The 22,823-nt window shown below is 43.1% G+C and overlaps 1 protein-coding gene across 4 annotated transcripts in view; it reads right to left on the reverse strand.

Annotated features, from left to right (window-relative positions):
- Window positions 1-712: 712 nt before the first annotated feature.
- OPLAH (5-oxoprolinase, ATP-hydrolysing) overlaps window positions 713-22,823 on the reverse strand; it is a 35,063-nt gene continuing 12,952 nt past the window's right edge. For all 4 annotated transcript variants that reach the window (XM_075211632.1, XM_075211631.1, XM_075211630.1 and 1 more), the window contains 20 exons: window positions 21,647-21,785; window positions 21,220-21,287; window positions 20,536-20,801; window positions 19,727-19,839; window positions 19,113-19,283; window positions 17,972-18,109; window positions 17,335-17,473; window positions 16,969-17,081; window positions 15,791-15,942; window positions 14,126-14,286; window positions 13,774-13,875; window positions 12,426-12,600; window positions 9,763-9,947; window positions 9,220-9,366; window positions 7,432-7,566; window positions 7,187-7,336; window positions 5,378-5,535; window positions 3,131-3,291; window positions 2,944-3,041; window positions 713-2,056 (listed from right to left, as the gene is read on the reverse strand). In XM_075211632.1, coding sequence (XP_075067733.1) covers window positions 1,907-2,056; window positions 2,944-3,041; window positions 3,131-3,291; window positions 5,378-5,535; window positions 7,187-7,336; window positions 7,432-7,566; window positions 9,220-9,366; window positions 9,763-9,947; window positions 12,426-12,600; window positions 13,774-13,875; window positions 14,126-14,286; window positions 15,791-15,942; window positions 16,969-17,081; window positions 17,335-17,473; window positions 17,972-18,109; window positions 19,113-19,283; window positions 19,727-19,839; window positions 20,536-20,801; window positions 21,220-21,287; window positions 21,647-21,785 — 2,921 coding nt within the window. In that variant the 3' untranslated portion in view covers window positions 713-1,906. The remainder of the gene's footprint in view (window positions 2,057-2,943; window positions 3,042-3,130; window positions 3,292-5,377; window positions 5,536-7,186; window positions 7,337-7,431; window positions 7,567-9,219; window positions 9,367-9,762; window positions 9,948-12,425; window positions 12,601-13,773; window positions 13,876-14,125; window positions 14,287-15,790; window positions 15,943-16,968; window positions 17,082-17,334; window positions 17,474-17,971; window positions 18,110-19,112; window positions 19,284-19,726; window positions 19,840-20,535; window positions 20,802-21,219; window positions 21,288-21,646; window positions 21,786-22,823) is intronic.

Below are 22,823 nucleotides of genomic sequence, written 5' to 3' on the forward strand. Positions count from 1 at the left end.
GGGAGCTTCCACCCCACTCTCTCCCAGGTCCCCAGCTACCATCTCTCCTCTCCTCTGTCTCTCTCTCTCTATCTCCTTTCGGCTCTCTTCTCTTAATGACAGCCCCTCCTTCCTTTCACTCAGTCTCACAGGCTGGGCTGGGTTATCACCATGATAACCAGTTTATGTAACTTTTTATAAACTTCTAGCTTACCCTCTAGGTGACCCCTCCTGTATTCACTGAAGTGCAGGGTTTTACTAGAACAACACTAGGGGGGTGTTACAAATATATTTGTTAAATAATATATTTTGGTCAATTATTATGGGGTTTGGTGAAGGATTATTTGATGGTTATCATGGACATTTTGGTTGATATGAAACTGTTGAATACAGTCGCCCTTTACTAGATTCCCGTCAAAGTCTCAGTGAGTTGGTGTCTTGCAATATGTTCAAAATTCGTCACAGTCCCTGTATCAGTCCGACCGTCTGCTTCCTCTCGGTCCTCTAGTTTCTTCCCACACTACAAAAACATACTGTTAGGACTGGGCCAAGGACTGTGAGGTCTGAATAAGGTTCTCTGATTGTACAACACTGTGGAATGTGTTGGTGCTATAGCCAGAAAAGGATAATGGTAATAATAATAAAAACAGACAGTGACCAGAGAGGTATTTTTACATCCCCAACATTCACAGGTTATCGTAAATTAACAACAGTAAATAAATAATCCAGTGAATTATAGAATTCAAAATATTTTTTAATGAGTGTCTATTATTATATTTGATGTTACAGAATGAGGACGTGTAGATATATCAGCACACATTTTCATTATCGCTGTTAGCATTTTAAAAAAGAAAAGAGGAGGTGTTGCCCTTAGCAACCAATCAGGTTCTTAGACACTTGGAATGTCCTACAATCATTTTAAAGTTCGCAGCCATTTTGTGGGATGAATAAGTACTGAACCGACCAATTCACTAGGAATTAGCGATATTCCTGAGGCGTAACTCACTAGCAATAGTAGAGCCAAGTATAAATATCACATCCTTAGGGTGTATGTGATTTATTGCAGGCCACAAATCTACAGTAGGACAAGATTTCAGGACTTCTGTATCTCTTTGTTACACCACCATCCCTACAACACCCATCTACCTACCCTGGGGACAGGTATTTTGACCTGAACCGATATTTATCCTATCAGTTCACTAGGAACTATTACCACCACTGAGGCAGGAGGCACACAATGCCACTAGTTCCTTGTTTATTGATAGGCTGCATTCTCACAAATATTGGTTTACCTCACAAAATGGCTCCCTCCACTTTAGTTCAAGTGATCTTGTCACACAGACAGTCAGACAAACTAAGCAAAGTTTCACAGGTAGGGGAACAAGATGATCTCCTCTAGGGGAATTTCTGCAAACTCTTTGGGGAAAACTAATACAACAGTTCAGGGAATTAATGAATTGTACTTTGAGGTGGAAGACAATAGACTTTGCAGGGAATGTTTATTCCTTCCGATTCAGTGAAAGAAGAGATTGAGATACATGACGGGTTTATTTCACGCGACTCAAACCTATACCTAAAAAAAATATCTATTTCTGAGAGGGCCAATTATAATAACTAATGTGTTTTGTTTTTTTTAATTTATACTTTTTGTTCTAGACCATTTTGCTACCTAAGCCGTTTTCATAACCGTATCATAGAGTCTTAATGAAGATCTCTGCTGCAAATCCGTATTAGTGGGTATTATTAACCTGATGTAACAGAGAGACAGTGACCAGTTTTACAACAGTTTATAGTAGACAAGTCCTTGGAATGTCGCTACTTTTATGAAACCTGTTCATCAATCCTTTATTCTCCTGGACCCCCCTCTGTATACTGCAGCTTCCTTGGTCATGTAATTTAGGCACAAGCTCAGCTATTGCGCACTTTGTCACACAGTCTCCTGAGCCATGCGGTAATCAAACACGCTTCCCCGCTCCGCAAAGCTGCGATTGTGACTCTTGATGCGCATTGGTACATTATCTCCATCTTTGTGATCACCATATCCGCCCCCGCCAGGAGTGTGTAGGGTGAATGTGTCCTATAAGAGGGAAATAAGACATTATCCTTAAGACTGGTAATCTGAACAAGTGACTCCATTCTCAGGCAGGTGGCTTTTAAACATTCTCAAGTTCAAAGCCATAATCTTTGAGCCAAATTGGAACATTTGTATTTGTTATTAGCTTCGAGATGTAGCAAGTGTCTGTGTGCTAAGGGCCTAACTTAGTCTATTTGTGGGATGTAAGTATACACATTCCCGTACTGTGCATACATGCTAAAATTAGTCTGTATTTAAATTTGAGTGTATCTTAGGCTTACGAGAGAACGGGTGCCTCACTCCCCCTAGAGACACGACCCAATGAAATTTGGATACATTCCCAGATACGCTTATTCGGAGGCGTTTCTTTGGTGGGTAGAGGAAGTGAAGATGATGATGGTGCGACCCATTAACATAACAGCTGTACTATGCCAAGTTGTACAAGTGTATTCAGGATTTCTTATTTGTCATACCCATTTGGACTACTGCAGGAAAGAAGATTCTCATGATGGATGTGGTGTTTGGATTTTACTGCATTTTATATGTAAAATACAATTTTCATTACTAATGAATATTGTATATGACCCCTCGCTATATTGTGTACTAATAGGGTAACTCGACTTTCAAATTTATAACTGATGGTGTCAAGCTGAGCCTAATTTTTGCAACAGAATTTGTACGTGTACATACGGGGGACACAAAAGTGCGCCAATCTCTAAGTTAGGCCCTATAACTCCAGGATGTACTGGAATCTTCTTAAAAAAATTCTTAGTATATATTCAAATTCCAAACTAATGCCTGATATTTGCATATATAGTTTATAATATTAGAGTTATAGTTTATAACCAGCTGCCTTTCACTCCATTTAGTAAACGAGACAACCCTCTTACCCCAGGTTCAAGAGGCACCGATGTCTTCCCTCCCAAATTAATGGTTCTCCCATCACATCGATGTAGGAGGTTTAGCCCAGCAGCTCCAGGAGATCCCTCTAAAATAAAAGAGACATAAAATATTGAGTAAATGAGTGTGAGTGACGGGACCGTTACACGTTGCAGGACAATGATATGGTCCTATCACCGTGGAGGCCGTAGGGTCGGAACACTCTTCGTTCAGTGAGAACGGACAAGATGATCTGTTCTCTAAACAGCAGCTCCCGGATGACTCCATCACCTCCGCAGAACCTTCCCTCACCTCCGGACCCCGGGCGCAACTGAAAGCTTTTCAGAACCACTGGGTACCTAGAGGAGAAAGGACGCTGGTTGTAAGAAGAAGCTCCGTCATTATCACAAGCTATTAGTGGGAGCAAATATTACCCAACATGACTCACAGGAATTCTGTCTCGCTCTCATAAAGGTCACTACTTCTGAGCCTATATCTTATGTACAGAAGTGTAACACTTGAATTAAACCTTGATTTTCACCATTACCTACAATTATCATCCTCATTATCTTACAATACTTTCGTATCCTGCTACAGAACATCTCTTCCATTATATGTTCTTTGATGTAGCTCAGCTGTGAAATGAATGAAAGGGGCCTGTCCATGAATAGCCAATCAGAGCAGCTTGTCTGTGATTGGCTGGAGTGTGAGAAAACCGCTCCGATTGGCTACTCATCCTCTTTGCGAAGCCGCAATGAAATAAATGAGAATAAATGAGTGTTTATTTCTAATGAAGATATTTAGTTTAAAAGTGTGTTTATATCCATAAGTGTGGAACTACAGGATGCGGCTTCCAGGACTTGCTGAGACTTGTAGCTCCACATTATAAACAAATGTTTTACTAACTCATTACCCCAACCAACACCAGCCAGAGGGGTTGGGAAGAGCCCCAGTGTTATTTAGCACAGGACTGGATTTCCTCTAGAAGGGGGAGGCCAGATCGCCTAAGGGAATTCACCTCTGTGTTGACAAGGCTGTGGTTGGTTCCCACTATGACAGGTGGACCTCATCTGCATTGCTAGGTGCTGGTTGTGGCTTCTATACTTTGAGCTGCACGGCTCTTAAGAAATAGAATTAAAATTAGAGACGCTCAAAGAGTTTATTTATTGTAAGGCACAGCCGTACACAGCAATATGTTTAGACATCTTGGCATACAGAATAGAGTTGTGTGTAGAGTAATATGAGCCAACTGATGTGGGTCAGGTCAACCTACTTTTATGCAAGATTTAGGAGGGTGATGTGACGGTAGTGGGAAGGAAGTAGATGTCGCAATGCGGGGGATGGGGATGGGGATTATCCAAGAAAACAATTATAGAGGAAGGCACTGGTCTGAGTAGGTCATGTTGAGAAGAGAAGCCCCAGGTAAAGTGTAGAACCCAAGCTTCCCAGATCTTACAGAAAGAGTTATTTAGGATGGAGGTCTAACATTCCAATATTACAAACAAGATTTTATTTTGCAGATCAAACTTATTAAAATGAGATAGAGTAAGCACATTTTTAGGAGTATTCATTGCTTTGTGGAAGGAGAACACAGCTTAAAGACAGTCCACAAGACCCCACTCATGTTTACTATATATTGTAAATGTGGTTTCACCGAGCAGTATTTTAGGAAAAAAAACACAAAACTTTAATTTAATTTCAGGAGGTTGGACTGTGATGTTTATGTAGACTAAAAAGCACCATGAAATGCGTTGGGTGGATAATGTAGGCGCAGTGGTTCTTTGTAAGTGAGGTCTATAGAGGTCTTTCAATGCTCCAATAACACTCATGTCTTCAACAAGCATATACTGTGACCCTGTAATTACTCCCCTTTTTATCCAGAACTTTTCCCACCGCTGACACCATACAGTGCATGTTCATCACCTCTTGCTTCTGTCCCTTTAGATCTTAAGGTCTTTTGAGCAGGGTTCTCACTCCTATAGTAACTCTATTATATTGTAACATTTACACATCCATAATGGGTATAATGATCTGTATATTCTTTTACTTTATCAATATCTCCTGGGTCACTGTGGACTTTATAAACCAATAAAAAGATAATGATAAAAAACAAGTCTGAGTGACGTAAAGGAAACATGATGAAAAATCTTTAGAGCATTGACTAAGGAATTGGCGGAAAAAATTGCAATCTGGAATGAAAACGATGGAAGTTACTGTTGCCATTACCTGTTAAATCTCTACTTAGGACTAATATTGACCATTGACAAGACCAAGAGATCCACCATTGTCCCCATACCTATGTAAGTCTTCCTCAAAATATAGGATATCGACTGAACTATTTTTCGTGTTTCATAAACATTCCTATCTCAGTGAAATATTTTTGCACAATATAAATAGATAATAAGATCATACATGTAATGCACAATTGACATGTCACACGCATACCGTTTCTCTAGAATCTCCGGGTCTGTAATGCGGGTGTTGGTCATGTGACTGTGAATCCCGCTTCTCCCATCCCAGTGCGGCCCGGCCCCAGCACCCCCGGCCACTGTCTCATAGTAACAAATGTTCTGGTTACCAAAGGTGATGTTGTTCATACAGCCCTGCAGGAAAGGACATTTGTATAGGTGTCTCTTCGCTCAAGTGAGAATCAGACAACCGTGAGCCATGGCTTCACATCAGCCATCATAACCCATTCTGGTCAACGATGGCACCAGTAGCAGAAGGCCCCCAGAGAACACATATGATTTTAAATGCTCTACAATTTTTACATTTTGTGTAAGACTCCCCCAAGGTTTAGGATAAAAATTAAGTTCAGACTAAATAAACTGGTAACACACACTGCCATGTGTTTAAGTACACACAGATACTTTACACACATACAACACACACACTAGCATATCATGTGCCCATATGGACCCCCTGGCTCCAAGCAGGTGCTCAGGAGTAGAGGTGGCCAAAGTGATGCAGACGACACAGAAATTCAAGTGAAGTTCAGAGATTTGAAAAAGGCAAATTAATTTGCTATTCGCCAAGAATTTAGGAAATAAATGGAGAATTGTTCACCCCAGCGGTGATCCAAATCCTTTCCATTATTTATTAATTTCTCTATCTCTACTGTGCCTTATTGCATTCTGCTTTCCTCTTCCGTAATTAATTTTTCTCTACTGTGATAACCTGGTTTATCAGGCTACAAACTCCACAAATCCAGGATCACCTGGTGTAGGCATCAAAAATTCAGATCCTTACCTTGCTCTTCATCCCCTGGATCACTGAGGTTGTTATCAGCACTTGGCTGCGGGATTCTTTTTCCAAGGTCAGGTGGAAGCTCAATGCTGCATTGGCTGATCCTTTGTCTTGTCATCTTCTTTGATTGTTGCTTTTATGAGCCACCCTTTGGACACCAACCCCTTCTTCTAATAGGGGAGACAGGAAGGTTCCCCTGGGTTGCGTACTAAAACCCGATGACGGACAGCCTAACATAAGTTACCCAGACATTTTCAGTGTGAAGTGTGGGATCCCCGACATAGTGTTCATATAGACTCTTTAAAAAAATGACTCCTAATAATTCCGAAGCTTTAACATGCAGGCAGCAGGAAATGACGTTACTTTCAACACCGACACTAATCTTCCTGCACTTAAAGGCGCAATAGAAACAGGCAAAGCCTCTGTATTATAGAAGCCTTCCTACAAAACATTGTAGAGGTGGTTCCTGTTTCCATTGCGCCTTTAAGTGCAGGAAGATTAGTATCGGTGTTGAAAGTAACGTCATTTCCTGCTGCCTGCATGTTAAAGCTTCGGAATTATTAGGAGTCATTTTTTTAAAGAGTCTATATGAACACTATGTCGGGGATCCCACACTTCACACTGAAAATGTCGGGGTAACTCATGTCGGGCTGTCCATCATCAGGGATATGAGTACCACAGGTTCCCATGCAGGTTCTCCCTGCTCCACTTGGATCTTGAGGTTTTTTTTTTTCTACCTTGACCCCAATTGCATGGAGTAGGTTGAGGAATGGCTCAGAAGTTGTCCCCTAGATCTGAATTACTGAAGGCCACAAGTAGGAGACTGAAGCTCATGACACACAGACACGTTCTCTCACTTCCACAGTAAGATGGCAAATGTTCAGGATACGCCTTTATGCTACCACCCTGACCAGAGCTACCTTAGGCATGAGCCTAGTTAGTCTATCTGGTAAACAAAGTCACTGTTCTACACGTGTCCATATTCACACAGCTTTACGTTTGTCTCACCTGTGAGGCTGCACAGACTTGAAAGGCCTTGAAGATGACATCTACAATTCTCTGTGACGTTAGTACATTGCCCCCAACAACAGCAGCATCAGGAGAGGGATCCAGGATAGATCCTTTGGGAATAATAACTTGGATGGGCACCAGGCACCCCTGAAGAGATTACACAACATATTGAAGGTGATATATTGGAGAGTTTTTTCTCCATTTATTTTTTTTGTTAATACAGAGAAGAGTTTGAAACCTACCTGATTCAGGGGAATATCTTGGCCGACCATGCAGCGTAGGCAGTAAATCAGGGCAGAGAGGGTGATTGCACGAGGGGCATTAGAGTTTCCAAATACTTCATGCCCAGAGCCAGTAAAATCAAACACAGCGCTGCCCTGTAAGTATAGAGTTGACACAGGTTAATATAGCCAATGAGCGACAGTATAACCTTCCTCCAGGCTGAATTAATTGATGAGAAGGGTGTTTTTACATTAATTAACTCAGCTGTGGCAGATGCAAAAGTGGGAGTATGCGGGAGGTTCAGAAGCAGAACATTTTGTATGGGGCGAAATGCGTCATGTTATTGGATAAGGTGCCATAATCTCTGGTTACAGCCTGAGGTCGCACAATGTAGTGGACGGACACCAGTCAACAGGATTTTGCTGGTTAGTTTCAGCGCTCACCATCAGCAGCAGAAGTTTGCTCCTCTTCCCAGCGACCTCTTGCCACAATAATAGCAGCATGTCCATAAAACAGACATAGGGAATTCACTTAGGTTAAATGCAAAAATGCATCTCTTGTGTAGAACAAAAATGTGACCTTGCACTTAGGTTTCTGCAGCTATATTTTGAGTTGCACATATCTTAAGGCTTTCAATCTACAGGGTAGATGCATCCACTGCGAAAATGCGTTCATAATCAGTTCGCAAACTTGCATCAGGTCTGTGGGACACATAAATATACACCTCCTAAATGGCGTCTGTTAAAGAGACATGTAAATCAAAATCACACCTTTGCTGTACGGAACTTAAACCTTAATGCTCTGGATCCACCTCTCCAAGTGCAAGGGGGTGCACGAGCAAGATACACGCACCTCAAAATACGAAGTTATGCATAGTGATAAATGTACGCAAGTCTCATTTTTGTATAGGACAGATGATACAGTAATTTTTGTTCTTATGAATTGGCAGCCTTCATGTCTAAATCACCTGAAGAATAATTGTTATCAGCATCTGCCAGCAAGATAATCTCACAGCAAAACTGCTTTCCTGGGAGTGTAATGCAGGGATTTGGACTATCACTTGATTCCCTAAGGACTATCATCTGCCGTCTATTGGATCTCATTACTGTTAATTACCCTGTAACTGTGATATTACATTTTTATGCATTAAAGGTATTTTAGATTAACGTTGCTCCTGTGTGTTTTCATTTAAATCCTTTTCCCATATAAATCTCTCCAACATTGTTAACAATACCACCATCTCTTCTGTCCTCCAACTCCGCTGCCTGGGCGTCACCCTTGACGCCTCCCTGTCTTTTGCCCCCCCACATTCAATTCCTTGCCCAATTCTGTCGCTTTCAACTTCGCAACAACGCCCACATCCGGCCTTTCCTATCTCAGGATGCCACTAAAACAAGTATCCATGCACTCTTCATTTCCCGTCTTGACTACTGTAACCTTCTCCTCACCGACCTCCCCTACTTCACCCACTTCTATACTCAAAGCAGCAGCGCGTCTTATCTTCCTTTCATGCCGCTCCTCCTCCTCTGCCTTCCCGCTCTGCCTTGCCTTACACTGGCTCCCTTACCCCTACAGAATCCTTTCCAAACTCCTTACCCTCACCTACAAGGCCCTCTCCCACTCCACTGCCCCATATATCTCCTCCTTAATCTCCTCTCCAATCACACTCACGCCCGTTCCCTGCGCTCGGCGAATGACCATCGCCTTTCCTCCAATCTGTTCTAGGTTTAGTGTGTTAATTGGTTTAATAATCCCAGCTAAAACCTTTGTGCATAGTACAGCCCAGTTTAAAAAGGTGATTGTGTTACCTCTTCCTTGTTAATCTGCACCTTCAGCTTGATTGGTGATCCATCATCCATGTAATCCACAGACTCCACCTCCAGCGCTCCTGTCTGACGCTCCCATTGCTCCGCAAACTCCCGCAGCATGTCCCTCACCGCCACCTCTGCGTTAGCCTGAGTAGGAGAAACCCCAATCGTGCGAGGTGTCACATGTCAAATGTAAGTCATGTGATACGCCCGCCTACTACACCAAAACCATAAAACAGTTACATTTAGTTAATAAAATAATAAAAGACCACCGGATTTGACTTCCTGGCAATATGTTGCCGGGATCGCTCCCCAAATGACGTTATCTAATAGCTATAGTAACCTAGAACAGACTCATCTACATATAGAAAACTCATAAAATGTAAGTAAATGCTTAAAGCAAGTTTTGCTGTAACCATAAGAAAGTATGTGGAGTATGAACGGTTACAGTTTTTGAATCCCCGAAAATTAATATTTGTGGTGTATACAATGTCACCAACTGCAGTGTGTCCACAGCAAAGACCAATGACGGACAACGGTCACCTGGATATGGGCCATGTAGGCCTGTACCACCTCCAGCCCGTAGACATCAATTAACTCGTTCACCAGCTGGATGCCCTTCTGATTGGCTGCCACCTGTGCTCGCAAGTCAGATATATTGTCGTGGAGATTACGTGTCCCGCTGCTGCCAGGGATTAGACCCGGGGCCATCAGAGACTCGGTGACAGCTGTGAGAGGACATAGAGGTCATCAGTAGGGACACAGAGGTCATCAATAGGGACACAGAGGTCATCAGTCGGGACATAGAGGGCATCAGTAGGGACATAGAAGTCATCAGTAGGGACACAGAGGTTATCAGTAGGGACACAGAGGTCATCAGTAGGGACACAGAGGTCATCAGTAGGCAGACACACATCATTAGGAACATACATGTCATCAGTAGGGAGTTACACGTCAAGACATGTTCTACATGTAAGAGAAATATACAGGGTAACCACGCTTACATTCTATATAAAAACAAGATCATGAAGAGCAGGGGGCTGCAGTCATTTAAAATGTGTAAACAAGTACTTTATAAATTAACCCAAATTCTAGCTTAGATTTAATGGTATCCAAAAAGTCTACTTATATCATTCACAAATATAGGTAAATAAGGCTGTAGGAGAAACTGGAAATAAGGGAAAGATTTTTCTATGCAGGCAGACTTCCTAGATCAGCATTTAATATATTTTGCATATAATGCATGAAATGTGTTATACGGCTACACTAACAAGGCATAGAAAGCAGACATCTCACCGCATCAAATTAGCTGACACCTATCTCTATATCAGAAGACTGAAAAACACAGTAGTTACCTGAACGTTGTCCGATGGTGGGGAAAAAAAATTAGCTTTTTTCATACAAAATGTCAACTAGTGAGCACCTTGCTCAACAGCTGATAGTCTTCTAAAAAAATAGTAACAAATGTGCAGATTGAGGAGGTAACAGGACGACATAAGCATTTAGCACTTTTTGGGATTTGTTTTGCTATTTTACTATACATATTGCACTATTTTGCCTGGGGATCACCAGACAAACAATAAATATTATTTGAAAGAGGGGATCTACTCTTTCAAGTGATGAACCAATACCGGGATGATCAAGGCTCTTAGAGTCTCCCCATCCCTAGGCTTTTTGTCTATGACAGACAATGTATCTACCAAGAGGCACCACTGTCTGAAAGCTGTGACTCTCCACTTTCCAATGAGGGCACCTCTTGCATGTAGGAGCCAGGATGATGGAGAATGAGGCTCTGTTATTTTCTGGAGTAGTGGGTGTGGGCCAGACACTCCGTGATGCTATCATGCTCCACCGCTTTTCCTTATGGTGCCCTGAAGAAGTTCTAACTAAACCTGTGGCACTTGACTGGTGACTCTGAACCCAATGCCTCGCTGAGGATGAGTGGGACTTTCCTTAGCAGAATTTCTGTAGGAGTCTCGCTTGTCCTTAGTAGTGGAGGGGATAAAAGCATATAGACACTGTGGGAAAGAATCCTGGTTACAACAGTGACCCCCAGTGGACAATGTGGGTTATGGGCACACGTCCAAACTATCCGATTTAGGTGGCACAGTGTTCATTTAAGGGCTCTGTCCCACCCACACACAGCTGCAGTGAATTCAGTCACCCATGCTAATGGAAATAAAGGGCGGTTTGCAAGGGGTCCGGGAGCAGACCGGCACTCAAAAGAGATCTTTGGTGGTGCATGACTATGCCCTCATCCCGTGCGCACATGACTGCATATTCTACCGATTCCCCAAGTTGCTAGGTATAGTTATGGGGACACCATGCCAGATTAGTATGCAAGGTACAGTGTCTCCTACCTATAACCAGCCAAAATAATAATATAACGGGTTAGCAGGTGAGAGAATGCAATTACATTTCCCTGATTTGCAGCCCATAATTTGGCCCCTATGGGAAGGGTCCCAGCGGTCTATACAATGACTGCCCTCACTTCCACATGCTCGGGACGGTGAGCTTATACAAGATTCCAGCTCTCCAACACTGCCCCGAATCACAGAAATAACAGCTTGACAGAAGCGGATGGCATGAGGAGAGCGGCAGATCACCTAGCTACCTAAGGGGCATGAAGTGGTGCGGCAGTTCTCTGTCGGGAATATTACGCCATCAGTGACGGGCTCCATGTGTCTCCTACCAAGATGTGACTCGGGATTCCTCCAGGTAAGGCAGGAAGGAGAATGTTTTGGGTCAATGATCGAGAGAGCCACAATTACAAGTGGCAGCAGGGGACGCCCAGTGCAGTCCTGGCAGATCGCTAGAGCTGCACCCAAATGTATTTCTGTATATATCCTACCAACATTGCAGGATGTATACAGGATATTAGTGGATAGTGACATCTGGTCTGCTGCATGTCTAGCTATTCCCTTTACCCCTCAGTGTATGGGAATATTTACATATAAATTATACAATCACTGTTATGTCACTCTATATAGAAAGGAATCTGTATTTTAGGTTTAGTGATTCTTTACATCTAAAGAGCTTTGTAGACAAAATAGTAAAAGTAACTACTGGAGACATCAGTTTCCTAATTTACAGTAGACAGTTTCCTATCAGGGGAAATGAAGGACCACGGAGTCCCTAAAGGTAATATTTTATTGTGTATATAGTACTTTATATCATTACCAACCTCCGTCCACAGCCTCACTCACCTTCCTCTTGGAACACTCCCTCTTTCACCAGTTTGAAGGACGTGAAGACGGCTCCTTCCTCTTTCAAGGACTTGGAATGAGGTGGCATGGAGCCTGGTGTAATACCACCAATGTCAGCATGGTGCCCACGGGATGCCACAAAGAACACCGGACGTGGGGCCTCTACCCGAAACACCTGCAGGATAACAGAGAAAGAGGTTTATTTACAGAGATGTGTATTACACTGTGTTCAGTGTAACATGTCTGGGAGGACACTATATAGTCAAGATAAGATATGATGATGGAACGCAAGCAGGTCATTCAGTCTACTATTATACAGGTGAAAGGACCCAGCCTCGGTCCTTCTTACATTAACTGGTCTGCGGTGTCCAGTACATAGAACGTCAGACCACAGAACACCAGGGTTTGATACATGAACTCTTGGAATACATCCAGAACACTTAGTTTTCCCTACAATGTTCAACCTTCTGCCTCACACACATCTCCACCATCTATAGGCAGATAGCTGGGGACTTCTGTATTCAGGGACGTGGACAGAGTGGGCACTGCCCTGGGCAATGTACCTAAATATGCCTTAAATAATTAGTTGTGCACCCAGATGCTGATGTCCCTCTATCCAACACCAATGGTTTGAAAGGATATGTCCAGTTAGAAACTAGCATCTTCCAGCAAATATAATCAACCCAAACATACATATTTTTTAATACAATAAGGTCCCTTTTATATTTAATTTAGAAGACACAACAATGCCTGCTCTGCTGGTAGCAATATAGTTTATGTTGGTGGCTCTGGGTAACAGACACTCTATGCAGTCTTGGGACTGTATGACCCACTTCATCAATCTGCATCTTGTATTTTCTCTGCAGAGGTTAGCTCTCTGCAACCATGCTAAAGACTACTTGGTGATTATGTCACAGGGGAGTTTAGTGCTGCTATTGGACGCCTGCATCTAATGATGGCTGATGGGAGTTGAAGCTTATTGCCCCCTCCCTCCCTTCATCATGAAGAAGCTACTGCAAACAGTATTTATGGGGTCTTTAGAATAAAAGCACAGGCACATTTTATTAGGCAAATATTAGATTTATGATAGATAATGTATACAAATTTAATTATTCTTTAATAAAGACCAAGCAAAAAGCCCAAAACAAAGACAAGTAGTAAAGGAACATAAAACAATTTTTATGTTACCCCTTGAACAGCGGTTCCATAGACATGTGTCTGTTTGGTAAACACATCCCGGCCTATACTATATACAATATAATGTAATAATAATATGGCATAGATAATAAAATACATTTTCTGCTACAACAGTTCTGAGCTGACTACAGAGCGCACAGGGGCCACTTACTGGGGTAATAACGGTGAGGTCAGGTAGGTGACTGCCTCCGGCACAAGGGTGATTGCTCAGAATAACATCTCCTTCTTGCAGGTCATCCTGCAAGTTTTTAATCTATGGTAGAAAATAATAATTAACAATTACATCAATAACCTCCTGTTATGCTAAAATCTATCTGTTCGTCATCAGGGTTTGTGTATTTCAATTAAATTCCTGCATATATTAGGCCAAATGTTGGCCGATCTGTTGGAAATGTTCCGCGATGGGAAGAAATGCTCAAGGTTTAAAAATAAATTAAGTTAAAACCTAAAACTACACAGAATTATGTGTGGGATTGTCAGGTATATCCCGGACCTGGGCTCACCTGGAATTGGACCGTCTCCTGCATGGCTCCCAGGTGGACAGGGATGTGGGGGGCGTTAGACACCAAACCCCCGTCAGGACCAAACAGAGCACAGGAGAAGTCCAGACGCTCCTTGATGTTGGTGGAGATGGCTGTTCTCTGCAGGATACGACCCATTTGTTCTGTGTAGAAGGAAGATGGGTCAAGAGAAGATAAGATAGAGAAGATATAATGAGGGTCATTCGTTCAGCTTTTATACAGGTGAAAGATATTCAGCCTTAGACCTATTTACATCAACAGGTCAGTGGTATCTGATACATACAGCCACAACATTACACCACTGACAAGTGAAGTGAATAACACTGATTATCTTGTTACAATGACACCTGTCATGGATGTGGGATATTAGGCAGCAAATGAACAGTCAGTTCTTGAAGTTTATGTGTTGGAAGCAAGTAAAATGGACAAGCGTATGGTTCTGAGCGACTTTGACAAGGGCCAATCTGTGATGGTTAAACAATTAGGTCAGAGCATCTTCAAAAAAGCAGGTCTTGTGGGGTGTTCCCGGTATGCAGTGGTTGGTACCTACCAAAAGTGGTCCAAGGATGGGCAACCGGTGAACAGGCAACAGGGTCATGTGTGCCCAAGATTCACTGATGCATGTGGGGAGCGAAGGCTAGGCCGTCTGGTCCAATCCCACAGATGAGCTACTGTAGCACAAATTGCTGAAAAAGTTAATGTTGGCTATGATAGAAAGGTGTCAGAACACACAGTGCATCGTAGCTTGCTGCGTATGGGGCTACGCAGCTGCAGACCAGTCAGAATTCCCATGCTGTTCGCCACCAAAAGCGCCTAAAAGGGGCACGTGAGCAACAGAACTGGACCATGGAGCAATGGAGGAAGGTGGCCTGGTCTGATGAATCCTCTTTTACATCATGTGAACGGTTGGGTGCGTGAGCGTCATTTACCTGGGGAAGAGATGGCACCAGGATGCACTATGGGAAGACAGCAAGCTGGCGGAGGCAGTGTGATGCTCTGGGCAATGTTCTGCTGGGAAACCTTGGGTCCTGGCATTCATGTAGATGTCAGTTTGACACATACCACCTACCTAAACATTGTTGCTGACCAACTACATCCCTTCATGGCAGCGGTATTCCCTGACGGCAGTTTGAGGAACATGACAAAGTGTTCAAAGTGTTAACTTGGCCTCCAAATTCCCCAGATTTCAATCTGATGGAGCATCTCTGGGATGTGCTGGAAAAACAAGTCCGGGCCACGGAGGCCCCACCTCGCAAGTTACAGGACTTAAAGGATTTGCTGCAAACGTCCTAATTCCAGATACCACAGGACACCTTAACAGGTCTTGTGGAGTCCATGCCTTGATGGGTCAGAGCTGTTTTGGCGGCACGAGGGGGACCTATACAATATTAAGTAGGTGGTTTTAATGTTGTGGCTGTTTGGTGTATAAAGTCAGACAAAAGAATATCAGGGTTTAGCTTTTGGAAAACATTCATAACACTTAACATTTTCCTTATAATGTCTACAGACGATGCTGCCCTGGGCATTGAAAGAAAATAAGCCTTAGATAATTAGTTGTGCACCCCACTCCTTCGTTAGTGTCACAATGTATCCGAGTGCCATGATAATTAGTGTTCTAATACATGAAGGAGGCTGCAAGGACCCGACCTGCAATGCTCATAAATCGGTGGGAGAATATGGACAACTGGATCGTGTCCAGCTCTGGTCCGATCACCTGCTGCTTCCCGCTGCCGACCACGATCTGCACATCTCCGTATTCAGTAATAGAGGCCGCGCAGTCCGGCTCTACCAGTATAGTGCTGAAAAACACCAACATGTCCTTATTATAACATAAGCATTTCAACAACCGCTTCGTTATCGGTGAAGTATATAGCGGTAGAACACTCTGCACTGAAAACATATACAGTAATAAAACAAGTCAGACAGAGGTTTAAGAGCGTCCTGCTCGCAAGCTTATAATCTATGGGACAATGGGAGTTTGACACATGACGTTAACTGCTACATATTGCATATTGGTTCAGCCAGAATGAGAAAAATGTGGGGATGTAAGTTCCATTTACCCAGCAATGTTGGTTTGGGCAGCATTAAATGTCTGATGAAAGAGGAGAAGTAGAAACGGTGATTATCACAGTTACAAACCCTTTAAAACAATTGACCTATTATCACTGTGAGTAAAAATAATTCTTTAATCATTTTTAGCCTCTGGAACTTCCCAAATTTAAAACAATAAACTGCTTGTTTCAGTTATAGAGGAAAACGCTTCATAGATATTTTACAACCTATAAAGTATTGTGCTGTAGATAACGTCGCTCAGAGGATTAATATTGTGTTTCAATAATTCCAGAAACCTTTTCTAGAGTGTTAGGAAATCAGATCTGTAACTTGTACGGCTAAGATACAGCTTCAGTAAGTGGCGCAGTAAAAGGATCATCATCATCAGCAGCTATTTATATAGCGCCACTAATTCCGCAGCGCTGTACATAGAACTCACTCACATCAGTCCCTGCCCCATTGGAGCTTACAGTCTAAATTCCCTAATATACACACACACACAGACAGACAGACAGACACACCGACTAGGGTCAATTTAATAGCAGCTAATTAACCTACTAGTATGTATTGGAGTGTGGGAGGAAACCAGAGCACCCGGAGGAAACCCACGCAAACACGGAGAGAACATACAAACTCCAAACAGATAAGGCCATGGTCGGGAATCGAACTCATGACCCCAGCGCTGTGAGGCAGAAGGGCTAACCGAGGGCTAGTTACCGACACTGAGGGGTGGAAACATGTTACACAGAGCCCATTACTGGGACCTACCGCACCTGTTCTTATCAATGATGATGGCGGGTCCGGAGATGGTGTGGTCACAGGACAGATCTTCCAGAAGATACACATTGGTGTCCTTGTATCCTCCCTCAAAGTAGCATTTAGTCACCTGTGTACAGATCAATGAAGATTAATGAGCTAAGTGTTGTGTGTGAGCAATGAGCAGAAATACAGGTTCAAGCCCCGACCGAGTGGAGGGAATGGGCACAGAATGGACACTGAAAAAAAAAATGATTGAATGAATATGCACAGAGGAAAAACACAGAGCAACAGGGGGGGAGGAGGGGGGGGGGGCAGAGAATGAAAGTGGTCACTGGCAGAGAGCCAATGGCACCAGGCAATGGCCGCGTACATTCACTTACATTCTCTACACGAGCCGGATGACCGCTTGGTTTGATACTCCTCTCACAACGGATACCGGTGCTGCCCGTCCCTCGTACACGGATATCATCCACTACAATACCCCGGGCTGGGATGGTGAATCCAAACTCCTTCATATACCTATAGCGGGACATCTCTTTATTGATTTATGGGCTACCGCGTTCATGTTCTCACCCTCTACCTCTCAAAGTCTGATTCTTAGAGTATGGGAGATTATATTTAAATAATATGTACATATTCTTCATTTCTTGTCGTTTTATCATGACCTTTCTTTCTTTTTACACAACCAGATTGCTGCTGAATTTGCCTCCTGCTCATGTAATCTTGTAAGAAAAAATATCTTGTGGAGGTTGAAAATTTCAAATATGATATAGTGAAAAGTAAAAGGGGAGTGTTTATAAAAGATAAAACAAAAAACAAAACACAATTAGGCACCACGCAGGCTATGGTCAAGGTAACACACGTGTTTATGTACACACAACGCACACATATATAATGTACCGGATAATGTCCATTCAGCACCTCTGTTCTAAGAACATTATATATACACATGACTTTCCTGTGTTTCCCTGACTCCTATATGTCTCCAATCCCCCGATGTGTCCTCCCCGGTCTCACCTCTCAGTAAACGCCTTCTTAAAGTCCCCCGCGCGGCATGAGTCCGGGTTCCCCGGGTATCCCCTCGCCGAGCACATGAGAGCGCAGTCTGTACGCTCATAGCGGAGATGTAGGAACGGCTCAGTGTCAATCTGCGACCTAGGGGAGGATTCATAATAATCACTTCTACTGATACGGGGTATTTACTAACATTACACTGAGCAGAAACTGCAGCAGCTGTAACTAAAGGTAAATTATACAGAAATGGGACAAACGCAACAAATGATTAATTGGCGGACCTCAGACAAGTCAGTGCAAACATGTGAAAATGACGCTGCTTATATATAGGGCAGAGGTGCTTAAACCCAGTCCTCAAGAGCTGCCAGCAGGTCATGTTTTCAGGATTTCTTTAATCATACACAGGTGAGTTAATATATTTTTCTAGGTCAGTAAATCTCCCACCTGTTTCTACAGACAGAAATCCTGAAAACATGACCTGTAGAGTTGAGTCAGCATTGTCCTGGGGGAGTGGGGGGACATCCTCAGAGGTGGTGCTACATTATAGGTGTATAATATAATGTCCAGGTCTCATAGTTACATTTTATATATGTTTGTTATATCTACATGTTACATCCTGTACTTTGTTCACTGTAGAATACTGGAAAAAATAGCAATTGTCATGTAATTGTTTCTGTTAAAACACTTTACAAATAAAAATCATGGTATAATAAATAATAGAACAATGTTTGTGTTGTTTGACCGGCAGTAACATAGTTACACCTCCCAGCTGTCCCAAAGCCAGCGCGATAGTCCCGATTTCGAGGAACTGTCCTGCTCAGCCAGAAACTTGTCCCAGTTTGAGAGACAGATGGGAGGTATTTCTAACCTTCACTTCCCTTACATGCTGCGCAGAGGCGAGTGGAGAGGGAGATGGAAGTGGTGGAAAGGTGGCATTGATTTTTAAACATTAGCCACGCCTTTCATAGTGCTAACCACTCCCTCCACAGTGCTAGCCACTCCCTCCACAGTGCTAGCCACACCCCTTTCAGCAGCATGGCACTGCTCACAATAGGCCTTCATAACTATCAGCTGCCCTTAATCTGCATACACACACTGACATTATATTTCACATATGTAGAGATATATGTACGGAGCTCCTCACCGGTGAAATCCCTGCTGCTGGAGCCTCTCCACACATTGTCTCTGCAGGGCTACAATACGTTCCTCTAGGAGAGGGAAGGAATCTGTGTTATACACCACAGAACATGGCTCCTGAGCCTCATGTACCACGTCTGCCAGCGCCATGCCGTACGCAGACAGGATACCGCCATACCTGGATAAGTACAGGACAAGGGTTAGTTTTATGCACTGATATGGACCTGTCGTCACCACTTAAAATCAGATTTTTTCTTTCAGGCTGGTGTAACACAGAAAAGAACAGATGTTATCACATTTTCTGTAAAGCTACATTGACATGGTAAAACTTTGTTTTCAAGCTACCAGAATGTCTGCTCAATCTGCCCCTCTCATATCATTTGTAAACAGAGGTCACTGGCATTATTCAGGAAGCACCAATAGAAAAGAAGCCAATAAGCAAATAGCAGAGAAAAGTCAAGTAAAATGTCTATGAGAAATAGGTAGTAACATGGGGATATAGAATTCACACATGACAGGCAAGAATATTTATATTAAAAGCAATAATACCCAGTCACTTCTAGTAAGCAGACGCCTTTATCTCCAGGTGATAAAATGATTCCTCCGCAATATCGGACTTACTTGTGGATGAACACAGTCTTCATGCCCAGAGAGCGGGCGATGGCGCAGGCGTGCTGACCCCCGGCACCTCCGAAACACGCTAACACATGGCGGGACGTGTCGTGACCTTTAGCCTGTAGAAGATCAGCCGCAAAAACAAAAGATAAATCAAATAACATTGTAAATCAGGATGTGAAGCAAATTAAATATATATTGTAAAGAAATAATGTAAGAAGTAGTTGAAGGGATCAGTAAACAGGGTGGTTTTCATCCACATCCATTGTGCATTTCTTGTAATAAGGATTGAGGATCCTTCCTGTGTATAAATAATGGGAAGCTGAAGTTTTGCTATGTGGCCTCTACTTGGCCACCATCATGACCTCTAGTGGCCACCATCATTATCTCCAGTGGTCACCATCCTGATCTCCAGTGGTCACCATCCTGACCTCCAGTGGTCATTATCATGACCTCCAGTGGTCATCATCATGACCTCCAGTGGTCATCATCATGACCTCCAATGGTCATCATCATGATCTCTAGTGGACACCATCTTGAACTCTAGTGGACATCATACTGAACTCTAGTGGACATCATCCTGAACTCTAGTGGACACTATCATGAAGTGTAGTGGTCATCATCATGACATCTAGTGGACACCATCAGGACCTCTAGTGGACACAATCATGACCTCTAGTGATCACCACTATGAACCAGTCTTAGTACTCAAAGACTGAATACACAAACACTCGGTCCCTTCCAGTTTGAACCTTTTATGACATGGGGAGAACAAAGTGGTAATTGGGGTCAGGTGTGACTATGCGCAAAAGCACCTGAGTGAGTGATCTGATTGGCCGACACATGGCCTCATTGGCCACTCTGATGAAACCCATGGCCACCTCCTCTGCACTGAGCGAACCTTCGCTCCCCGGCCGGCCAGACTGAAATCGGTTAATCTCAGAAGTCAGATCCTGGAACATGCGTGTTGTGTCTTCCTTGGAGAGAGGTTGGTCCTCGGAGGGGCCGAAGATCCGCGGAAAGTAGTCTGGAAGGAGACGGCCCAGGCAGAGATTGGCGTCTGTCACGGTAAGTGGTCCTCCTGCAATAGAAAGCAATCTGTGTCAAGGTCACAGACTTTTCATACAAGTCACATATAAGGTCAAGACACACAAAACATTATCAACTTGAAAACACTAATGCTTAAACTAGGCGGAAATCCTAAACTTCTAAATTCTGTTCTCAGCTTAGTAATCTGAGAGAAAAGCACTGCAAAGAAACGCAAGTATCAAAATACTATTATTGCATCACATATTTATATCACTACAAACATTTAATCTGTGAAAATAGCATTTATTTATGTTCCATTTTTACATTTTTATTTGAGAAACTGATCTACGTTTATAATGCAAACCTCAGACACATCTCGTTAATTTACAGGTTCATACTGTAGGTCGGTATTAGAGTTACAGAGTGACACAATGTCATATTAGTGGACACACTTATCACCATTACGTTACCTTTCCTGTAACAAGCAGGGCCGGGATGGGCCCCCGCAGACTCTGGTCCAACCACAAACAAGCCTGACCTGCAAACATTACATTACTAGAATTATTATATATATATATATATATATATATATATATATATATATATATATATATATAAGGCTGAGTCCTCAGTGTTATGTACATCTTGTCAACAGCGTTCTCAGTCCTACTGAGTGCACCCTAAATATGTTCCACTATTGAAAGCAAAATACAACTATAATCACTTTATACAACAACTGTTTATGTACAAAATATTCCAGCTATAAACATTATGATTGGACGAGATCTTCATTCTCCATCATGGAATTATAATATCCATAATACTTGCTGGATGAAGCATCCCACCACTATCTGACTGTAGTTAGACCCCTCATCCAAGTTCTGTCGTAAAGCCCACCTTAAGAAGAGCATGGACCCCCCTCCTGCAGCCACGGTGTTGACATCCAGCTGTGGGGCCTGTATACTGATCCCGGCTGTGGTGGCTTCAAACACGTGCTCGTACTCCCCGGCGTATCTGCTGACGTCGGTGGAGGTCCCTGTCACAGAGAGAGAGGGGGAGCTGAGCGTACTCACCAGACACAAAATGCTGTCATATATATTCTGCACTTCACGTGTTAAAATATGGACATAGAACAGAAAAAAAAATCTTCATATATGACCTTTACATACATGTACTGCATAAATAATAGTAACAATAACAGTATTCTTTTAGATTTTCCAATGTTGTTATAATTCAGGTAGATAACTGGTGACGCCTTAAACACTTGTACATTTCATTCCCCTCCTCACATCATGTCACTGCCCCTGTCACATACAGCCCTGTCCTCACTAACACATCACTCATCTCCTGATACACTCTGTGCTGCTGGAGGACCCTGCTCCTTTCACTATATAACTCTCAGTCTGTTGCTTCCTGCTGCCTCCATTCCCCTCCTCACATCATGTCACTGCCCCTGTCACATGCAGCCCTGTCCTCACTAACACATCACTCTTCTCCAGATATACTCTGTGCTGCTGGAGGACCCTGCTCCTTTCACTATATAACTCTCAGTCTGTGGCTTCCTGCTGACTCCATTCCCCTCCTCACATCATGAAACCATAGTTGCAGAATGTCTAGGAGACTCCTGCATCCAATAGGGACACGTCGATGACGTGATAGATTGCAAAATTGCGCCATTTCGGCCCAAAACCCCCAGAGCACGATGACACGATTTCGACATTGTACTCACACGGGTGGGCTAACATGACGCAATTCTCAGCACCATGCTCCCTCCACACATGACACTTGACCTCCTCTCTTGGAGGGGAGAGGAGTAAGTATACAAGGAACTGCCCAGTCACATGCAGCTCAGTCCTCACTTATATAATCCCCCGATGCGACAGGTCTCTGACTCCCACATTATCACCACACTCACATCACATTGCTGTGAAGATGATCGGCTATTAAACTGGGCACATAATGGAGAAGCAGGAGATGAAGTCTGAATACAAGAAGGTGCTCAGCCCCTAGTCAAACACATCTTAGATACCCATAAAACAAATACAAATTGGGTAATTTAATGGACAGTTTAGTC

Source organism: Mixophyes fleayi, chromosome 5 (genome assembly GCF_038048845.1).
Source record: "Mixophyes fleayi isolate aMixFle1 chromosome 5, aMixFle1.hap1, whole genome shotgun sequence".
In the NCBI taxonomy this organism is placed as follows: Eukaryota; Metazoa; Chordata; class Amphibia; order Anura; family Limnodynastidae; genus Mixophyes; species Mixophyes fleayi.